At 37.5% G+C, this 20,969-nt stretch overlaps 2 protein-coding genes and 1 pseudogene across 6 annotated transcripts; 2 read left to right on the top strand and 1 right to left on the bottom strand.

Moving 5' to 3' along the window:
* Nucleotides 1–644: 644 nt before the first annotated feature.
* LOC8288176 (probable galacturonosyltransferase 4) lies at nt 645–4,706 on the top strand. 2 transcript variants are annotated; one of them, XM_002525183.4, is made up of 9 exons: nt 646–1,048; nt 1,170–1,204; nt 1,286–1,330; nt 1,445–1,556; nt 1,684–1,853; nt 2,423–2,685; nt 2,867–3,224; nt 3,313–3,888; nt 4,153–4,706. In XM_002525183.4, exons 1-9 carry the CDS (start codon nt 940–942, stop codon nt 4,426–4,428), a joined length of 1,944 nt encoding a protein of 647 aa, XP_002525229.1. In that variant the 5' UTR covers nt 646–939; the 3' UTR covers nt 4,429–4,706. The 2 variants fall into 2 exon arrangements, with proteins under 2 accessions (XP_015578504.1, XP_002525229.1); XM_015723018.3 differs by lacking the exon at nt 1,286–1,330 and having other exon boundaries at nt 645–1,048.
* A 10,165-nt stretch (nt 4,707–14,871) lies between these two features.
* Nucleotides 14,872–16,469, bottom strand: LOC125371378 (annotated as a pseudogene).
* On the top strand, nt 15,960–19,324 carry LOC8283326 (cell wall / vacuolar inhibitor of fructosidase 2). 4 transcript variants are annotated; one of them, XM_015722980.3, is made up of 2 exons: nt 15,960–17,851; nt 18,743–19,324. In XM_015722980.3, the coding sequence occupies exon 1, from the start codon at nt 17,290–17,292 to the stop codon at nt 17,815–17,817; it is 528 nt and encodes a 175-aa protein (XP_015578466.1). In that variant the 5' UTR covers nt 15,960–17,289; the 3' UTR covers nt 17,818–17,851; nt 18,743–19,324. The 4 variants fall into 4 exon arrangements, with proteins under 4 accessions (XP_015578466.1, XP_002525233.1, XP_025014206.1 ...); XM_002525187.4 differs by having other exon boundaries at nt 18,738–19,324; XM_025158438.2 differs by lacking the exon at nt 18,743–19,324 and adding an exon at nt 18,338–18,647.
* Nucleotides 19,325–20,969: the final 1,645 nt, after the last annotated feature.

The following is a 20,969-nucleotide window of genomic DNA, read 5'->3' as shown; positions in this document are numbered from 1 at the left end:
CAGGCTGAAACAAATGGCTGAACCAAACTGTATTTTTTTAAAAAAATTAATAATTAATTAGTAACGAAAAAAAGAATCACAAATTATAATATACATAAAAATTATATGTAAGATGACAAATAGAAATAATTCAAACAACATATAATACAATCAAATAATCAATAAAAAGAATATTTATAGAGAATTATACTGTATTTTTTTAAAACCATATTATATAAATATATATTATATGTTAATTTATGGTAATTTTTTACTTGAAGCATTTTAACATATTAGTTGATTAAAATATAATTAAACTATACAGCTAAACAATAAAAAAGGTGCATCATGTGATCTAATTTGGAGTCTTTACATTAGGGCTCTTGATGGGTTTGCCAGGTGTGTAAAGACTTCGGTGCCCATAGTGTTACGGGGTTGTTTTGTTGCTATAGCTGGGAGAGGCGGAGGGGCAGAAAGGTATTTACACAGTCTGAAATCAATTGCAATTATATTGTTCATATATAGATTTATATTTGTTAATCTGCTGTAGAGTAAAAGTAAATCATCTTTTTTGGCTAGAAAAAGCATTACTTACTTTGAAATACAAATCCAAAGAAAATAAATTAAAACTCTTAAATTTCATTCATTATAACAAAAAATAGCAAAAAGAGAATCACACAACACTTATCTGTCACTCATTCATCATCGCCGCGCACTCCTCTCTCTCTTTCTTTCTTTCTTTGGGGTCTGCTTCCGGTTGCCTGTTGCCTCTGCTTCTTGCTTTCTTCTGATTTCCTTTCTCTTCTATACAAATGGTTTACTTTTTGGATAATGGCTGCTGCTGCCTAAGCATTTCCCATCAAAAGAAAGAAGAAAGTCTTCGTTGAATGAAAGGTGCTGCTTTTCATCGGTGATTCATCTGTGTGTAAGATTCAAAATCTATTTTCAAACGACAAAACCATGAAAATGAAGCTCCGGAATTTGGTGGTGGGGATGCTTTTGGTCACCGTAATTGCCCCTATTATTCTCTACACTGATAATAGATTCTCTACCTTCAACTCTTCTTCCTGTACTTTCTTTCTTCCCTTCCTTCCTTTTGCTTTTCCATTCCCATTTTTTTCTTTTTATCTCTGCTAATCCCTTTTTGTTTTTTGTTCTTAAATTTTTTCTCTTGCAATACAAATCTGCAGCCACGACCGAATTCCTCGAAGATGTTGCTTCTCTCGTAAGTCCTTTCTTCTTTTTTTTTTTTCATTTATTTTTTCAATTGCGACAAAAAAAAAATAAAAACCGACTTTCTTTTCAGACTCTTTCCGGTGATTCCAGGGATCATCTAAATGTGTTACCCCAGGTCTTTTTTTTCTTTATATTTATTTCCCCCCCTTTTTTCATATGAAATTGATCTTTGTTATTATTAATTCTTTAGATCTCACTCTCTTCTTACTTGATTTGATTTTCGCTGCAGGAATCCACTTCTCTTCTTAAAGAACCCATTGGAATTGTATATACTGACAACTCTACCATTTCACCTCCACACACCTCCACCATTCAATTCCATAGTTCTCCATTACCGCAAGGTCTCAATTTTCTATCTTTCCTTCTTATTATTGTTTGTTAAAACAAGAACTGGTTCTTTCTGAGACACTTTTTGCCCAACTTTCAGTGATTTAATATATATATTTTTGTAATATGTCCAACCGCCAGATACAAGAGAGCATAAATCTACTAGAGTATTATCCGCCACCAACGACCAGCATCAATCTCAAACCGATACTATCATCAGACAGGTTACTAATCAACAAGCAAGTCGGACGACTGATGCCAATAATAAGAATTCCAAACAGAACCCATCCGATGGAGGATCTCAAAATGCGGTACTTTCTGCAATCTTATTTTTAAACAAGTCCAGCTTTTTTATTTTTTTACCTTTTCCATGTTTGAAATGTTTTTGCTTCAACTCTAATTGGTTTTATGACGTACCCACACACTGATTTTGATGTTTGCTAAAGATATTCTCTATTTTATTTTCAGCCATAGTCTACTCTACCCACCAGTTATCTCTTCTGTTAGAAATAGTCATAGTCGTAGTTCTATCCATTATCAGATGTGACCCTTTCTATCTTCATTATATTATCTTACAGTATTCCTCTATTGGGTCACATTCCTTACAATATAAGCTTTTGTTTGAATATTTCCATTAGAAAGGTCAATTCTTTTCGCTTTTGCTTGCCATCTTAAAATTTTGGATCGAACCACTCAGTGGAGGTTGGCTAAAATAAATATTGATTTTAAAGTGGTGTTGTGTCTCTTTCTGATAATTTGGATACCTTTTGATGATCTTATTCGTTTCCAATTAATGGAATTGATGTTCTTTGTTACTCTAAACTTAAAAGATATTTTTAAATCTATTGATGATCTTAATTTTTTTTCTTCTTTTTACTAGGTTGTGCAGCAGTCTTCTCTAACTTCTGAAAAGGTCACTGAGAAAGGACCCCCCAAGTCTAGAACTGATAAACAGACAGCTCAAACACCTGTGCCAGATGCTCGGGTGCGGCAACTCAGAGACCAACTTATTAGGGCAAAGGTATACTTGTCTCTTCCATCCACGAAAAACAATCCCCATTTTACAAGGGAGCTTCGGTTGCGGATAAAGGAAGTTCAACGTGTGCTTGGAGATGCAACTAAAGATTCTGATCTGCCAAAGAAGTAATTTTCTATTTACTCATTTCAACCTTGTTGGTGGTTATGATATCTGCTTTGGCTCTTAATGCTATCTTATATTCTTTCAGATTTTATGATTGTGTATGCAATTTCTTCATTGTTGTGTCTTGTTTGACTTTCAATCTTGCATTTCTTTGACATATGATTGTGACATTCATTAATGCAGTGCCAATGATAAATTGAAGGCAATGGACCAATCATTGGCAAAAGGAAAGCAGGTGCAGGATGACTGTGCCTCGGTGGTAAAGAAGCTTCGAGCTATGCTCCACTCAAGTGAAGAGCAGCTCCGAGTGCATAAGAAGCAAACCATGTTTTTGACACAATTAACAGCAAAAACACTTCCTAAGGGTCTGCATTGTTTTCCATTACGCTTGACCAATGAGTACTACAGCTTGAATTCTTCTCAGCAGCAATTTCCAAATCAAGAGAAACTAGAAGACCCTCAGCTGTACCACTATGCATTATTCTCAGACAATGTTCTGGCAGCAGCAGTTGTTGTGAACTCCACCATTACCCATGCTAAGGTAGATGACATTCCCTTTTAAAGATTTCTTTATGCACCATTTTGTTGCCAAAGGCTTTGCCTTATGTATTGACTTTGATTTTTTGTAGGATCCTTCGAAACATGTTTTCCACATTGTTACTGATAGGCTCAATTATGCTGCAATGAGAATGTGGTTTCTAGTGAATCCACCAGGCCAAGCTACTATTCAGGTTCAGAATATCGAAGAGCTTACCTGGTTGAATTCAAGTTACAGTCCTGTTCTCAAGCAGTTGGGTTCTCAATCAATGATAGATTATTATTTTAGGACACATCGTGCAAATTCTGATTCTAATTTGAAGTATCGGAACCCAAAGTACTTATCCATCTTGAACCATCTACGCTTTTACCTGCCTGAGATCTTTCCAATGCTCAACAAAGTGTTGTTCTTAGATGATGATATAGTGGTACAAAAGGATCTTACAGGCCTTTGGTCCCTTGACTTGAAGGGCAATGTTAATGGTGCTGTTGAGACTTGTGGAGAAAGATTTCATCGTTTTGATCGATATCTCAACTTTTCAAATCCTCTTATCTCAAAGAATTTTGATCCTCATGCTTGTGGATGGGCATACGGAATGAATGTCTTTGATCTGGATCAATGGAAGAGGCAAAACATCACTGGTGTATATCATACATGGCAGAAGCTGGTAAGCATCATACTTGAAGATGTCTTTCTTTTGGGTAAAGGTCAATCCAAATAGTTTAGGATATTCTAAATTAACTATCAATTAAAACTTAATGGGGAGCTTAGTTCAGATCAGGACATCAGCGTGTATTTATTTGTAATTTTCCTTCTTAAAGTGATTCATGCGGACATATAACCTCATTACTGTTGCAACTAGGAAATTCTTGCTTTCAATGCTTTATCTTGTGTCCAGTTTCGATTCTGAATTAAGCTTCTTTATGCTCAGAATCATGACAGATTGCTGTGGAAGTTGGGGACCTTACCACCTGGCCTCATCACTTTTTGGAAACAGACTTATTCCATTGATCGCTCTTGGCATGTACTAGGCCTTGGGTATAACCCCAATGTCAACCAAAGAGAAATTGAACGAGCAGCTGTCATACACTATAATGGTAACTTGAAACCATGGCTTGAGATAGGCATATCCAAGTACCGCAACTATTGGGCGAAATATGTAGATTATGATCATGTGTATTTGCGTGAGTGCAACATTAACCCCTAAAAGGACCCTCTCATTATATCCAATCATCAGAGCACCGCTTATCCCGTGTGGCCAAACATTTTTACAGGTCTGCATCACTCTCTGTAGGTTCTTTTGTTATCTAGATAGAAGCTTCTAAGATTAATTCTTTCTGTATACAATCTTTTTTCTCTTTCTGGCGTGGTAGTTAATTTTGGTACCCTTGGTTACATGTCTGCAAATTGGCAGTTGTATTTGTAAATGATTCCTACATTTACCTTATTTTTTGCTGTAATATTAGTCGGTCAACGTCCTGTCTATATTCTTGTCTTAGCTTGATAGTTTGGAGACTACATCCCTATTTGGCATCTTCGTGCTTTAGTAATGATTTAAACCAATATCAGTTGATGTCGTTCTTTTCTTTTCTTGAATGAGAAATTCTAGATGCAGTAATTTGCAAATTGAACAAATTTATAGTGTTGGCAGCAATTGGTGTTATACTTGGGTTTCATTGTTATTGTTGTATGCACTAGCAAGAATTAGATGAATTTAGAATTTTGATATGTTTCTTTATTTTTTGAAGTACTGTGCGTAACTGCCCCCTTCCCTCTTAGGTGGTCCATTTCTGGAACTTGCTTTGAAGTGTTATTTTGTATAATGGATGGAATGACATCTGATATTTCTTTGTTCTTAGTCTTCAAGAGTGTTATATACAAGACAACAGTTTTAATTTTTTTTTTTTTTTAATATAATAGTGGTTTTCATAATTTGATATGATATCAGAAAGGGAAGTATAAGAACAATAATGCATAAATAGAAACCCTTCTGATGTGCAGTGATTCCTAGCTATTCAGTATTAGTTATCCTTGTCAACCGACAGTTTCTGATTTGTGTTAAAAGTACCGTAGCTATAGTGGTAAGTAAGGCATACGTGAGCCAGGACAAGATTAAAGTTGGCTGCTGGTAGTTGTGGAATGTGTGGAATGGGATAAATTGGTTTACAGGCTGTGAGAGGACTAATGGCAAAATGGGAAAGATGAATTAGTGGTCCTGTGATTACCGTTGGCCCTGGAGGACAGGCTGTTGCATTAGTCCAATTCCAAAGCAGCTGCTGTTAGGTTAGGTTGCTCTCACGTGGTATTATTATTATTGTTTATTATTTTGGTCCCACCCCAGGTAAAGAATCCTTTTGGGTTACGTTTGAGTTCTAGTTTCCAACAAAGGAAGCCCTTTCTTTGACAATTTAATAGGTTTCTTTTGAACATATATCATATGGAGATGTGCATTAATTATGAGCTAGAGCTAGAGCTTGCAGTCTCTGCTCAACAGGAGTTAATTCTGCTTTAACCCAAGTATGCAAAATGTTTTCCCCAGCAGTCATCTGATACTGGTTCTTCCAATTGAATGTCTCACATTCACATAAACAACGTAACTTGGTTGTTCAAGTTACAGTAATGCAATTTGTGTGCAAGTTGCAGATCCAGATTGACCTCTTTTCGGCAATTTCTCGCAGGTAATTAAAATGGACATTAATTGATATTATGTTATGTTCTCCAGAGCAGAAGACAAGAATCATTACTTGATGCGATAACATGAAACATATAAGTAGTATGCATTTGCAGCAAACAATTTTGCCCCGAGGCAAAGAGCAATTTGGCCTTCTGGTCTATATTTTTATGACAATAGATGGTACATGGTGAATTTTGTACCAATCATCTCCATTGTCTCGTTGAATTCTAGCTTCAAATTCATGTGGCATACCTTCTATGACCACTTCTCTAAAAGTGCTTAGATACTGCAATCCTTCAGGAAGCATGCACAGTTCTTCACATTCATGAATGATCAAACGTCTAAGACTTGGCATTGCACCCGAAATCTTCCACTCCTGTAATTTATCCTATTACTGTGTTTCTAAGCAATGTAGCTTAGGAAATCCAACTGATGTGCACGCCATTTCCTTTCCACAGAAGGAACTTGACAGCAACCTGAGCATCTTAAGACTTGGTAGTCTCTCCAATGTCAGAAAGGGTTCTTGTGCAAGCTGTGATATTTCAAGAGTTAGCTTAGTAAGATTGGGCTGTATGTGTCCAGGGTCAGGAAGCTTCTCCATAGCACCAGAAAGATGCAACTTAGAAATGTGGGGCTGCTTAAAGAGCAAACTCAAAATTGGTTCTAAAATCGGATCAGTTCCTTTCAGTTGCAAAGTCTCTAGACTGCTTAATTTGACTAGGGTGCTAGACAATTCCTCAGCTTGTAAAACGAATATCCCTCAATGCCCAATTTTCTAAAATTAGTCAGTTTGCCAAGAAAATTAAGAATCCAGTTGGTACCGTAAATTGATACAGTCGATAATGTTCTGAGATTTGCTGCAGAAACATGATCTAATGGACGTCCAGTAATTGCAGTCCTGTGCAAGTAGAGGTGTCGTAGATTTTGCATCTTCCATATGTCATTTGGCAATCTGCTAATCCTTGTATCCCTTAGATCAAGAGTTTGTAGGTTTTTCAAGTTGTTAATGGAGAATGAGAACCTTTGCAATCCAGTATGCCTCAATCCCAGGTGTCGCAGATGAATGAGTTGTCCAGTTTCTTTTGGTAATATTGACATAACAGCACCCTCAAGATCAAGCACCCGAATCAACTTGTGCCAGTCACCAAAGTATGTCCACTGGGATTTCCTAAGGTATTCTTGAGATCTTGGGAGGCGCAACAAAGAACGGAGATGAGGATTTGCTTTCATGTACTTATCAAGATGAGGATTTGGATGCCTTGCTTTCATGTACTTATCAAGACTGGTATGGACTGCGATTCGGCGAACTCTGACGATTGAACGAGAAGTATCATTGTGGTCAAGGATTCAAAAAACTTATATTCCTTTGCCTCTGATATTGCAAGGTCTCGGAGAAGATCATGAATGCGGCAAGTCTTAATTTTCCTGTCATACCTCCTCTCTGCCACTTGAACCATGCTCCTGTCAATTGCAACATCTTCCATAGATTCTTCTCCCCTTTACTGAAAAAATCTGTTAAGGTCCAAGCTCATATATAGACTTTAATAGGAAAGATAAACCAAAAGTGGATTTAAGAAGAAAAAGAAGAAGAAAGAGAAAGAGAGAATTTGAGAGAAAAGAGAGAGAATATATGTATTAATCTGCTGTCCTTTACATTATCATTACATTCCCCTCATATAGTTGATTAATTGAGCAAAAGACAAATATCTAGCTGTCACAACAGCTAAATTTGTAACAGAAAACAAGGATTGAAAATAGAACGAAATAACAGAATTGCAAATAAAAAAGACACTACCATTGAATATTCAATTATTGCCTCATTCAATTCCTGAGATGGGGACTGCAAGACTCTCAACATTCCTAACAGAATCCACCTCCTCAACCTCACCCTTCATACCACCCTGTATCCTGACATTACCCTTTTATTGCAAAATTTCCTTGTCCTCAAGGAAGAATTTAGGAAATTGATTCTGTATAAACTCCAAATCTTCCCAAGTAGCATCCTCTGGTTGCATTTGAACCCATTGAACCAGCACTTGCTCTATTTGTAAATTTTTCCTTTTAATTGCTCTTCTTTGCAGAATAGCTTTAGGAAGAAGCTTGAATTGACCATTCTGGTGCACTGCTAGTAATTGGTTACTCACCATTAGTTTAATTCCAATGTACCCTTTGAGCAAGGATACATGAAAAACATGATGAATGAAAACTGAATCTAGTAACTCCAACTTGTAAGCTACTTCACCAATCTTCTGTAATACTCTGTAAGGTCCATAAAACTTAGCAGAAAGTTTAAGGCATCTCCTAGAAGCCACAGATGTTTGTTTATAGGGCTGCAACTTAAGAAGCACCAAATCACCAACTTTAAAATTTCTTTTTGTCCTTTTGTTATCAGCAAATTGCTTGTATCGATTTCTGGCCTTCTGCAACAATTCTTTGATGGTTGCATTCATCTCCTGTTGGTGGTGAATGAATTCATCCATGGATGCCACAGAGGTTTGAATTGCAGGAATATCAAGTACTTGAGAGAGGCTTCTACCATACAATGCTTGAAATGGTGACATGCCAAAACTTGAATGATAAGTTGAATTGTACCACCACTCAGCAAGGTATAACCATTTGCACCAATTACCAGGCTTCTGGAAGGTCATATACTTAAGGAAATTCTCCAAGCACATGTAACTCTTTCTGTTTGCCTATCACTTTGTGGGTGGTAGGCAGTACTAAGATTAAGCTTCACATTTATCAATTTAAACAATTCTTTTTAGAATAAACTTGTCAAGATCTTATCTCTATCAGAAGTAATGTCCTTAGGCAACCCATGTAGTTTATACACATTGTTTAAAAACAGTTGTGCCACCTTCTCAACCATGAAGGGGTGTGTGAATGGAATGAAATGAGCATACTTTGTGAACCTATCAACTACCACCAAAATAGTGTTCCTACCTTCAGATCTAGGAAGGTGCTCAATAAAGTCCATGGAAATGGAACTCCAAGCTGCATCTGGAATTGGTAGGGATGAAGGAGGCCAGGAGAGCTGACATTCTCGACCTTGCATCTTTGGCATATATCACATTTCATAACCTATTTGTAAGCATCATCCTTCATGTTTGGCCAATAGAAATGACTCTTAAGCCTGGAATAAGTGCCTCTAATTCCTGAGTGACCTCCCACAGATGAATCATGCACAACTTGTAAGATTCTAATTCTCAATTTTAGGTCATCGCCAATAACAATTCTTCCTTTATACCTCAGTACTCCATTAGTAAAAGAAAAAGGTGGCTTGGTTGTAGCATTGATTATTAAAGCCTTTGTAACACCCGGAATTTTTATATATTTAATAATGAGTTTTTATTTAAGTTAATTTTAGCCTCATTATTATTGGGTTTAATTTAAAATGATTATATTTTGGTTATTCAAATTTTTCCAAATGCATATTTATATAAGTAAAATTATATATTGGAAAATTATGGTTGAATTGTAAAGGATGTGTTTATAAAAGAATTTTGGAGAAAATTGATTATTTAATTTAATTGTGTGTTAGGACTAAATTGGAAATTTATTTTGGAATAAGGATTGAAAGTATAATTTTATTTTTATGGGGTTTTAATGGAAATTTGTGAGTTTGGTATTTTCGTAAATAAATATAATATGTCAGTCGGGGGTATTTTGTAATTGTGTATTTTCGAATTCTAATTTGGCCCAAATTAAATAGTTAAGGGCTTAATTGATAGGCTAAAAAGAAGTTCGGGGGTCAAATTTAAATTCGCAGGATGAAATTGTAAGTAATTAAGGAAGTTGAGGGACCAAATTGTAATAAGGAAAAGTTCGGGGGCCTAATGTCGAGTATTGAAAGAAAAAGAAGTCGGGGAAGAAGAAAGGAGGAGAGAGAGAGAGAGAGAAAGGCGTGGGCGTTAGCATGGCCAGGACAGTACAGAGCTGTTTTGGGTCACTCGGCGGGAGCTTTTCTTTTTTGAGCTAGCGGCCGTGGTGGCGGAACGGAAGATCCGGTGGAGAGAGAAAATGGTGGCGTGTTTTTTTCCGCGAGGGACGATCGGAGGATGTATCCCCCGCGATGGCACGGCTTCGTGGCGATCGGGCTTCGTTTGTGAATCGACGGTCGAGATCGTCCGCAAATTTCTCCCGGATGGTCGGGGTGTCGATCGGAAAATCGAAAGCGGGGATCGTCATCGTGGCTGAGTCCGATGGTGTGTTCGGATCGTCGATCGGACTCGGACCGAGCGACCGATGATGATCATCTGCTCGCTCGAGATCTTCGAGACACCTAAGCCGAGCTAGGAGGTCGCCCTAATTCGTGAGTTAAAGTCATATATCGTTTACGCACGTGTCATGCATAAAATTTGATTTGCTAACGTGAATATTTATTTGCAATTTCAATTTTCATTCAATTATTATTATTATCATTTGCATGATGCTTTTAATTACTATTTAAATATGTTTTTCCTTTATTACCAATTTTAATATTGCATGATGACTCAGGATGGGACTACAGAGAACATAGGAGTTGGATGAGTGTCCAATATAATATGAGAGAGATAAGAAAAGGGTAAAGAGGTAAAGATTTTGAGAAAGAAAGATTAGGACTGCCTGGTCGAGCATCGCTCTCGGGCTTAGTAGAGTGTGGTTGCCGGAGTAAAGGTCCCCGGTCGAGCATTGCTCGGCTTATTTGGATATTTAAGTGACCGGAGGTAAGGTCCCCGGTCGAGCTTTGCTCTCGTCTTATTGGATTAAGAGAGTCGAATGGCTATTAGATTTCTTATTTGGATATTTAAGTGACCGGAGGTAAGGTCCGGTCGAGCTTTGCTCTCCGCCATCTTATTGGATAAGAGAGCCAAAAGGCTAGTTAAGGCCGGTAAGGTCCTGAGGTCGAGCTTTGCTCTCCTATTGGAATGAGAGGTTTGAGATGATAGAGTTGAGGTTAGTTGAGACATAAGTGTTGAAATAATCGAGATTTTAGAGTTGGGATTAGAGTTCTACTGAAGTACCATTGCATGTGGAATAAATTTTGTTTAAGCATGGCATGACACATATGTTTTAACATGACACGTATGGTTCAAGGCGATTTATTAATTATTTTAAAATTAAATGAATGTGACATTGAGATATTTGAAACTGTTTTAGATGTATGATTTTAACTCACTCTAGGCGACCATTTATGTTTTTTTTCAGATTCGTGATTAGTTCTCCATGACTCTTATTCCTTCATCATCGGGTGATGTATTTGATTTGGTATGTAAAATGGTAAATCTTAGATTCTCCGGTAGTAATAGTAGATGTATGGTTGTAATTCCTAGTTTTGGAAGTATTTATGTAGAATGTGGCTATTAAGATAATTTATGGTTTTAATAATATTAATTTGAGATGAGGTTGTTTAAGTCGGTGAGTGTCGGGGCTTACTACCGGTGGCCTTAAGCCTACCCATTCCTGGCCGGTGATGCCTTAATAATGACTTGAGTGAAATCACCAGCCTTGTAGCTATTAATTACCTCTTGAGCACATTGGGGATTAACCACAAAAATGTCATTCTAACAGCTCTCCATGTTGCTCTTTGGCCAACCCTTCCTAGATAATGCATCAGCTACCTTATTCTCTACCCCTTTTCCATAGAGAATACTGTAATCAAGCCCCAATAACTTGGACAGACCCTTCTGTTGCACATAAGTGTGCAATTTTTGCTGAAGTAGGAACTTAATACTCTCTTGGTTTGTTTTAATTATGAAATGAGCATTACCTAAGTAATGCCTCCACTTGGTCACTGCAAAAAGAATTGCCGTTAATTCCTTCTCATATACAGAAGCTTCCAGATGTTTTTGACTTAATTATGAAACTTAATACTCTGTTGATCTTGCATCAACACTGCTCCAATTCCCTTGCCGCTTGCGTCAGTCTCTAGAACAAATGGCCTTGTAAAATCTGGTAAGGCTAAAGCTGGTGCTTGACACATTGTGGACTTCAAGGTTTGAAAAGCCCCTGTTGCCTTATCACTCCATATGAATGCATTCTTCTTCAACAATTCAGTCAAAGGCTTGCTAATGACCCCATATCCTCTTATAAATTTCCTGTAATAGCCTATGAGACCTAAGAACCCTCGCAACGATTTGATATCTTTTAGTATTGGCCAGTCTTTCATAGCTTCTATCTTGCTTTCATCAGTACTAACTCTCTCTTGGGAAATGACATACCCCAAATATTCCACCTTGTGTTGAGCAAAAAAGCACTTGGATTGCTTGACAAATAATTGATGTTGTTTGAGAACCTGCAAAACTATTCTCAAATGATGAACATGGTCCTCCAGAGTTGGACTGTAAATAAAAATATCATGAAAAAAGACCAGCATAAATATTCTCAAATAAGGTTGAAATATATGGTTCATTAATGCCTGAAATGTTGCTGGGGCATTGGTAAGCCCAAATGGCATCACCAAAAACTCATAATGGCCTTGATGAGTTTTGAAGGTTGTTTTGTGCACATCCGCAGGCTTAACTCTAATTTGATGATAACCTGCTCTCAAATCCAGCTTAGTGAAATATCTAGACCCCTTGAGCTCATCCAGGAGGTCCTCCACAATAGGAATAGGAAACTTATCTTTGACAGTAACGTTGTTAAGCTATCTATAGTCAACATAGAACCTCTAAGTTCCATCTTTTTTCTTGACAAGCAACACTAGAAAGGCAAATGGACTGGTACTATATTGAATTATACCTGTCTTAAGCATCTCAGAAACCTGCCTCTTAATCTCATATTTCTAAAAATGAGGATACCTATATGGTCTGATATTCACTGGCTCCGCTTTTGGTTTTAAGGAAATTGAGTGATCATGGCTTCTCATAGGAGGAAGGGAACTGGGCTCTTTAAATACTTCATCAAACTCTTCAAACAACCTTGAAATCTCATCTGGAACTTCATTGAATTCTCTAATGGCATGATACTCACCAAGGCTGCCCAAATTATCCCCTGCATCAAATGGTGAGGAAGTGCAAGTGACAACAAAAATGTTACCCGCTACATTGTGCCACCCTTTCTTAATCATCTTTTGCAATTGCTTGCAGGTAATGGACTTCAAAGCAGCCTTTTCTAGCATTCCAATCAACTCCACTTGTTGTGCCCAAAGTTTAAAGGACATCTTTATATTGGCAAAGTCAAAGATCATTGGGCTGTGAAGCTTCATCCAATCAACACCTAACACCATGTCATGACCTCCTAACTTAAGAACCCTGAAATTGAAATCAAATTCATGTTCTTGCATTTTCCACCTGAATTGCTCACAAGTGTATCTACTAATCATGTTTTGCCCATTTGTGAGTGCTGCCACTATTTATGAGTATTACTACCTTTTTGCCGTTGACTTCACCCTTAATCTTAAGTGAATTAGCAGCCTCAGTCCTTTTGATTGCATGCAAAGAAATCTCTACACTATCTAAGATCTCCTTCGATGGTTCTTCCTCGGAACTATCTTCCACCACCTCCTCTTCATTTGTACCAGTGATTACATTCAGTTGCTTTGGCTTACATACATGCCCTGCAAAAATTTTATCCCCACACCTATAACAGAGTCCAGAATTTCTTCTAGTAATGAAGGTATTTTTGTCAATGGCACTACCAGGGTTAGTATAAGTATTTTCAGGTTTCAAGGGATATTTAGGATATGGGTTTGGAGTAGAGTTGATAGTGTTTTTCTGCTGTTTAGGCACAGTAACAGTGACAGCCCTTGTATTCCCAATGCTATTTTGTTTCTTAACATGGCCTGAATGGAAAGCTCTTGCAACTTTGCCTGCTCACAAGCTTGCATCAAGGAATTAGGCTTAAATAATTTTACCAAGGGTCTCAATTCCTTACTAAGTCCACTTATAAATCTGGACATAAAATAATGCTCATCCAACTATGGGTGATATTTGAGCATTAGGGATTTCAACTCCTCAAACTTCTCTTGGTATTCAATCACAGATAATGTCAGGATACTGGGTGGTATGAAGGGTGAGGTTGAGGAGGTGGATTCTGTTAGGAACGTTGAGAGTCTTGTGGTCCCCATCTCATGAATTGAATGAGGCAATATTAAAGATTCAATGGCAGTGTCCTTTTGTTTAATCTTGTTAAATTCCTCTACTACATCTTCCATAGTTAACTCCCCAAACCTCAAGCATAACTCTTCTCCAAAATTGATCCAAGAACTTTCAAGATGTTGTGCCTGCCACCCTTGGAACCATATATCAGCCTTCTTTCCTAGGTAAAGAGAAGCCAAATCAATCTTATGGTCCTCCGGAATTGAAAACAACTAAAAATACCTTTCACACTTCCCAATCCACAATCTTGGATTAGTTCCTTCAAACTGTGTAAGCTCTATCTTAGGCATCCTACTTCCATATTTCACAAAACTAGAGCTATTTCCCTTATCAACTCCAAAAGAATGGCTAAGATTAGGTGCAGGTGGAGGTAAAACTCCTTTACCTGAAGAATTGTTAGAACCAGAAATGCTAAGGACTTTTTGGGTGGCTGGTGGTTTGCTGATGTTTAGAGTAGACTCTGGTGGAAGAGGTGGAGGTGGGGGCTTGGAAGTATTACCTGTATTGAATGACTTCATCATTTCCATCATTTGTGCCATTTGTTGCTGCATAGCTTGTAGAACATTGCTTTGTTCCTGAAACTTCACCTCATGAATTTTCAGGTGGTCAAAAATCTCAGATCTAAGATTCTCCTTATATTGATCCAAACAAGTAACCTGTTCCTTGACGGTCTAGAGCTGAGTAGCCACAGTTGCAGGTGCTTTACTTTTTCTTGCCATTTATCTAATGGAAACTAAAGTTAGTTCCTCAGGACTTGACTGCTCTGATACCACGTTGTCAAGGTCCAAGCTCATATATGGACTTTAATGGGGAAGATAAACCAGAAGTGGATTTAAGAAGAAGAAGAAGAAGAAGAAAAAGAAAGAGAAAAAGAGAATTTGAGAGAAAAGAGAGAAAATAGAGAGAGAATATATGTATTAATCTGCTGCCCTTTACATTGTCATTACATTCTCCTCATATAGTTGATTAATTGAGCAAAAGACAAAATATCTAGCTGTCACAACAGCTGAATTTGTAACAGAAAACAAAGACTGAAAATAGAACGAAATAACATGATTGTAAATAAAAAGAACACTGCCATTGAATCTTCAATTATTGCCTCATTCAATTTCTGAGATAGGGACCACAAGACTCTCAACATTCCTAATAGAATCCACCTCCTCAACCTCACCCTTCGTACCACCCAGTATCCTGACAAAATCCTTAAGCTATCCAGAATAAAATTAGCTTAGCTACAGGAATTTCATAATCTTCAGGGAAAAGACCGAAATAGAGGAAGCATGGCTTCAGGTGATATGCCATGTCATTGTAACTGAGAGCCAATATTTACACTTTGTAGCACCCTGGACCAAACGCTAGTGGTTTTTTCTTTTCTAGATAAAAGGCCGCCAAGGATGACAATTGCGAAGGGCAAGCCTCCGCATTTGGCAACAATCCATTTTCCCAGTTTCTTCAATTCAGGAGGACAAGCAAATGGATCAGCTTCTAGTGGGAAGGCTTTCTTTGTGAAAAGCTCCCAACTTTGAGCATCACTCAGTAAGCGCAGTTCATGGAGAGGGGTCCTTGGATCAGCACAAGCAGCAACTTCCTTAATGCGAGTAGTGAACAGCACTCTACTTCCATTATTGACGTCAGGAAAGATGGCTTTCAAGTCATCCCAAACTTCAATCTTCCATATGTCATCCATAACAATCAAGTTCCTCTTCTTGCTCATCGCCTTGTAAAGATTCTCTTGTAGATCACCATTACTCATTGCAGCCAATATACCCTTGTTGATATTCAAGACCTTTCTTCCAATCTCATGTAGAAGCTCTCTTCCTTTGTAAACTTGAGAAACATAAACCCAAGCGCACAAATCAAAATGCCTCTTAACATCGCTGCAGTTATATACTTTCTTGGCTAAAGTAGTCTTCCCCAGGCCTCCATCCCAACAATAGAAATTACACTCCTCATGGGTGACCCTTGGTTGAGCAATCTTGCTACCAACGCGCTAATGTCTTCATTGAATCCAATAACATCATGATCATGAGGAGAGGACCGCCTTCGCTCGCGCAGCTTCTCGCACACATAAATAGCCCTCTCCCCACCACAGATGTTTTCAATCCCATAGGTAACTCTGCTGATGGATATATTAGAAATTCTTTCCTTGATCTTTTTTATTTCTTTACCAAGTTCATGCCTAGCTGGCAAATCAGTGAAGCAATATTTGCAACTTCTAAGTAACCCAGGGCTTCTTCCTTGGCACGCTAGCTTGAGGACAAAGGTGTCAATGATATCCTCGGCTTCATAGGCGATATCTCTTATGTCCCTAACCCAATTATTTACCCTCTCATCACTCTTCTGCTTCACATCTGCATCTTTTAAGAAGCATTGCATTCGAGTCAACTCCCTATCCATCGACTCCACTTGCTCATGAACATCATAGAGAGATGCTACTTCTTCAATGAGGAGATTACCAAGCTTTTCTACAACAAATGAAACCACAGCTTCTGCCATATATTATATATCATGGTTGCAGCTTCTTAGCATTATAATGTAAGGGATGATATGCAAATACCTAATTGATGCAGCTATCTAATTCCATCCCTCCATCCCTCCATCATCCTTATCATCTTCCGTGCAATTTCCTTCTGTTTTTTATTCTCTCAAGTCTAGAAGGAGAACCAAAGTCAAGCTAGTGGGCCAAGAGGAGCGTTCACAGTTGAATTCCATTTTTACTTTTATAGCGGAAAAAAAGAAAAAAGAATTCAAGTGTTATGTCATGTGCAGTGGTGAGTGGAAGCTGACTTAGTGTATGTGAAATATAGATGCCAAATCTGATATTGCTTGTTTAATCTCTTCCGTCCGTTTCTGATTATATGGCACATCGAGACCCTTCTGTTTCCTTTTCTTGAATATGCAGGTGCCACTAACTCTGAATAAATATGAATGGTTTGGACTGACAGTTTGAAAGGGCATTTAGGTTGTGTGATTGCTATTAGGTTGACAGGAGTTCCTTCATTTTCTCGAGTTGTTTTAATATCCAAGATAACATATAATCTTGAGCTTAACTTGTGGTTGTGGAGGTTAAAGCCTTAGTTTTAGGTATCTGACTGAGGCTGTAAACTTGCCGTATGAAAGACAACAAAAGAACATTCACTGTTCGCAGCACAATAGAAAGATAGATAATATGGTAAATGGTAAATTACTTCATTGTTTAACTTGAAAGCGCAATACAATACACGTGACTTCTTCTTCTTCCAACAATAACATACAAACGTTGCTTGTTTGTTTTTAGTAAGTAATAATACCTTACAAATAATTCCCATTCCTCAAAATGGCTCAGAGCAGTCATTCTTTCTTCCTCATCTCTCTCTTGCTTCTTATCCTGCACTCTGATGCTGCTGGTGCAACCACTAAACTCGTAGACAAGGTCTGCCAGCAAACCTCCAGCTACTCCTTCTGCGTCAACTCTCTTTACTCGGACTCACGTACTCCGGATGCGGATGAATACACACTGGCCTTTATTTCAGTAGGATTAGCATACGCCAATGCCACCTCCACTCGAGACCACATCTCTGAGCTCCTCAAGAATCACCATGACCATTACCAGCAGCCTCTCCAAAGATGCGTCCGCAATTACAACAAGGCTATTTCTCTTCTTGCGATGGCTGACAACGACTTGAACTCCGAGACTTTCTTCGAGTTGGCTGATTTGGCTAACCAAGCTTCCCGTGCTGCTACTGATTGTGATGCTGCTTTCAAAGGAATTCCATCGCCACCTTTGGCTAACCGGAACAGTGATCTAAAAGCTCTCTGTCAAATCTGCGGAATCCTTGGTAAATTGTTTACGGGACTATTGTGATTGTGTTTTCTTCTTCATCTCGTCAATTTCTAAGGTAATTAATTACTTGGCTTTCTATTTTAATTATTTTTGTGTTTGTGAAAAATTATAATGAACTAAGTACAGTATTTGATGCTGTATCGGCTGCATAATCCATGGTTGGCGGTTGTTTATCTTTATCACTATCACGGGGAATGAATGAATCTGTGATGGGTTACAACTGGAAATTTGTTGGAACAATCCATAAAGCCAAAAGATGTGGACCCTCTTGTTATATGCATATCCTGACATGATATAAATAAATAAATATTAGCTGCCATGTATATATGCTTATAAGATGATTCAACAGTTTGCATTCTTTATTAATTTTGGGTTTTGTGAACCCGTTGAGGAGTGAAACTTGTCCTTGTTGTTGTCCATGGGGTTGGATGGTTGGCCAGATTTTAGATAGATAATGCGACACCGCATATCAGAAATCAAATAATTCATCCCCACACCACACATTCGAAATATCAATTGAAAGCCTAAAGTCTTTTTGTAGATTTAGAAATGGAACACGCAATGCAGAAGTAACACCCATAGCAACTACAGGGCCCAAAACCCATAGCTAGTCTATGACAACTTCGTCTTCCACTATGCTATGTCCCACCTAAAAGAAGCAAATACTCTCTTTCTCTGTGTGCGTCTAACCTAAAGGCAAATAATGTGTTTGCATGTGTTCCCATCACAGGAACTGGCTCAGTTTTGGTTATGGTTATATGTTATGTAAACTGTAGCTTCATATCTTGGAAAACAGTAGCTCTTTCTTCTGCTGCTTTACAATAAACGTCCCCTCTTTTTCTTTTGAACAATTTTTTGCAACAGAAGCAAGAGCATGTCGTCTTTTATTTGTATATTACCATGGCTCTCTTTTTCTTTTTTAACTTCTCCTTCTCTAACAGGACAGGCTTCAATGGTTTACAACTCCTAATGATTAGGACATCGCATTATATAGAACATGCATATGTATGTCACCGGGGAGTGAGAAAAGGAAAGTATTTATTAAACTAAAGTTCCTGCATTAGGGGATACGCCAAACAGAAAGCTATAAAAATAAATTTCCTGCATTGCATATACATGTATATTTCTTTAATCAAACAACCCCAAACAAGAAAGATAAGACAATGATATATATTTATATATAAATAAGCCACTTGTGGAGCTGTTCATCTTTCCAAAAGCCCATTCCAGACTTGGAAATGGAACATGCAGAAGATCCATGCATCACTAATTCATCCAACAAAGAAAAACAAGAGACAAGTTGAGAAACTGTTATATAGATATTATAACTTCCCAATCACAGTTTCAACATCTTAATACTTATAAAAAGCAAACTATTCCCTGTGGTTCTGCAGTTGTACGCAGTATGCTACTACTGCAGAATAAATTTCTGCCTTTTTTTGACTTTTGTCTGTATCGCTACGCTTCTGCTGGAAAACCATATCCTTACTCATTCATTGTAAACAGTAGACAGTGTTTCCTAATTGAAGGAATGACCATGCATGCCATTGCCAAGGGAACTATCTGTTTTCTACCATCATTAATTGCTTGTTCTGTGTGGTATATAAATTCATTTCAGATAACTTGGGCAGTGCAGTGCTGCCAAGCCTTTTTCCTGTTGGTCCAAAACATTGAAATTTCTCTTCACTTAATAATCAAAGTCTAAAGGCAAAAAAGAAATCAAATAAGGAGGCAATCGTCTTTTTCTGCCCTATTTAAAGTGTTATTAAACACCCGCCCACTATTTTTTCTTGTTTAAAACGTTGCAACGGAAGGAAGCGCATTAATTCAACACTCATGTGTGTTATCATACAATTTAGGGCTTCTTTTATTTTAACAGGTCCAACCCCCTCATGAATATTGAATATTGAATATGAATAGGACATGGACAGATGCAAATTCTTTTAAGGGACATGTGGGAGTGAGAAAGGGGAAGCACTCTTTCTTCCTAAATTATTACTACGACAATGCTATTCAATTTCCTGCAGAATATTCAATCCGAAAACACATATAAAACCCCCAAACAAAAAGCAAACCAATGATTCAACATATACACAGGACACATGAAAATAGGTAGGTTACTGTGCAGCTGCTCATCATTCTTAAAATCTAAATTTGACCCTTTTCTAACAGTACTGGCTTTGACTTGGTCAAACACAATGACCTTTTATTTTATTTTTTTCTTTTATGCTTTTGTAGTGGTAGGCTAGCAATATGCCTGAGGACAGCATGAAGCTTTCTTTTTTTTTTAGAAAAGAAAAAAGAAAAATAAAAATTCTTCTTTTGATGAAGATGGTTAATTGAAGGAAAGCCCAGTTGTTGTCAGTGTATGAAGGAGAGATTCTGTAATCCATCAATACTGTCAATAGTATGCTTTACTGCATTGCATCTGTCCTTTTCCAACTTGTGGGAATTTGTTCTTTGACATTTTTGAGTGTGAATCACCTCATTTCTTCCATTATTACTTAATAAATTTAATTAACTATTTTATCACACCCACCAAACAAAATTACAAACTTAGAATAATTAGCATTTAGTCATTGAGCATTGCATGTGTGCGGTGTAGTTGAACAAGGCACAGTACACTAGTACTGGATGTGCAATAGGATTATATATTCCTGGAAAAGAAGAGCTGAACCAACCACATCATCTAAATTTGTCTTGAGCCTAAAAAATATATCAAACACCCCTGATAATTATGTCAAGTCCAATCAAACATCTAATTTTTGATTTAGTGTTCGTAACTAATTTATCTAAACCTTGCTATTGTGATATTACAGGATGGATTTGATTTATGTGCTGTGATGTATATAACTAAAAGCCAAAGATTTTGGACCACAGCTTTTTAGATAAAAAAAATGAAGAAGAAAAGAAATCCTAAAATCAGGCAGATTTCTGCAAATCCTGTTAGCTACTGATATGTCCAGACCAAACCTATATATAATTATACAGTCGGCCACTTGCTATATTTCTGTTATTTTCAAACATTCATGTATATATTAAATTTAGAAAGATTACAGTGAGCTTCTAATGCTTTCTGGAAGACCAGGCAGAAGAAAAAGCCTTTTTGAATGCTCAAATGGGATTCCAAAGTATTATGTTTTTGGCGGCAACCAGCTTTTTTGGAAGCTTAG

This window comes from Ricinus communis, chromosome 10, assembly GCF_019578655.1.
Source record: "Ricinus communis isolate WT05 ecotype wild-type chromosome 10, ASM1957865v1, whole genome shotgun sequence".
Lineage (NCBI taxonomy): Eukaryota > Viridiplantae > Streptophyta > Magnoliopsida > Malpighiales > Euphorbiaceae > Ricinus > Ricinus communis.
This window is presented reverse-complemented; position numbering and strand designations above follow the sequence as displayed.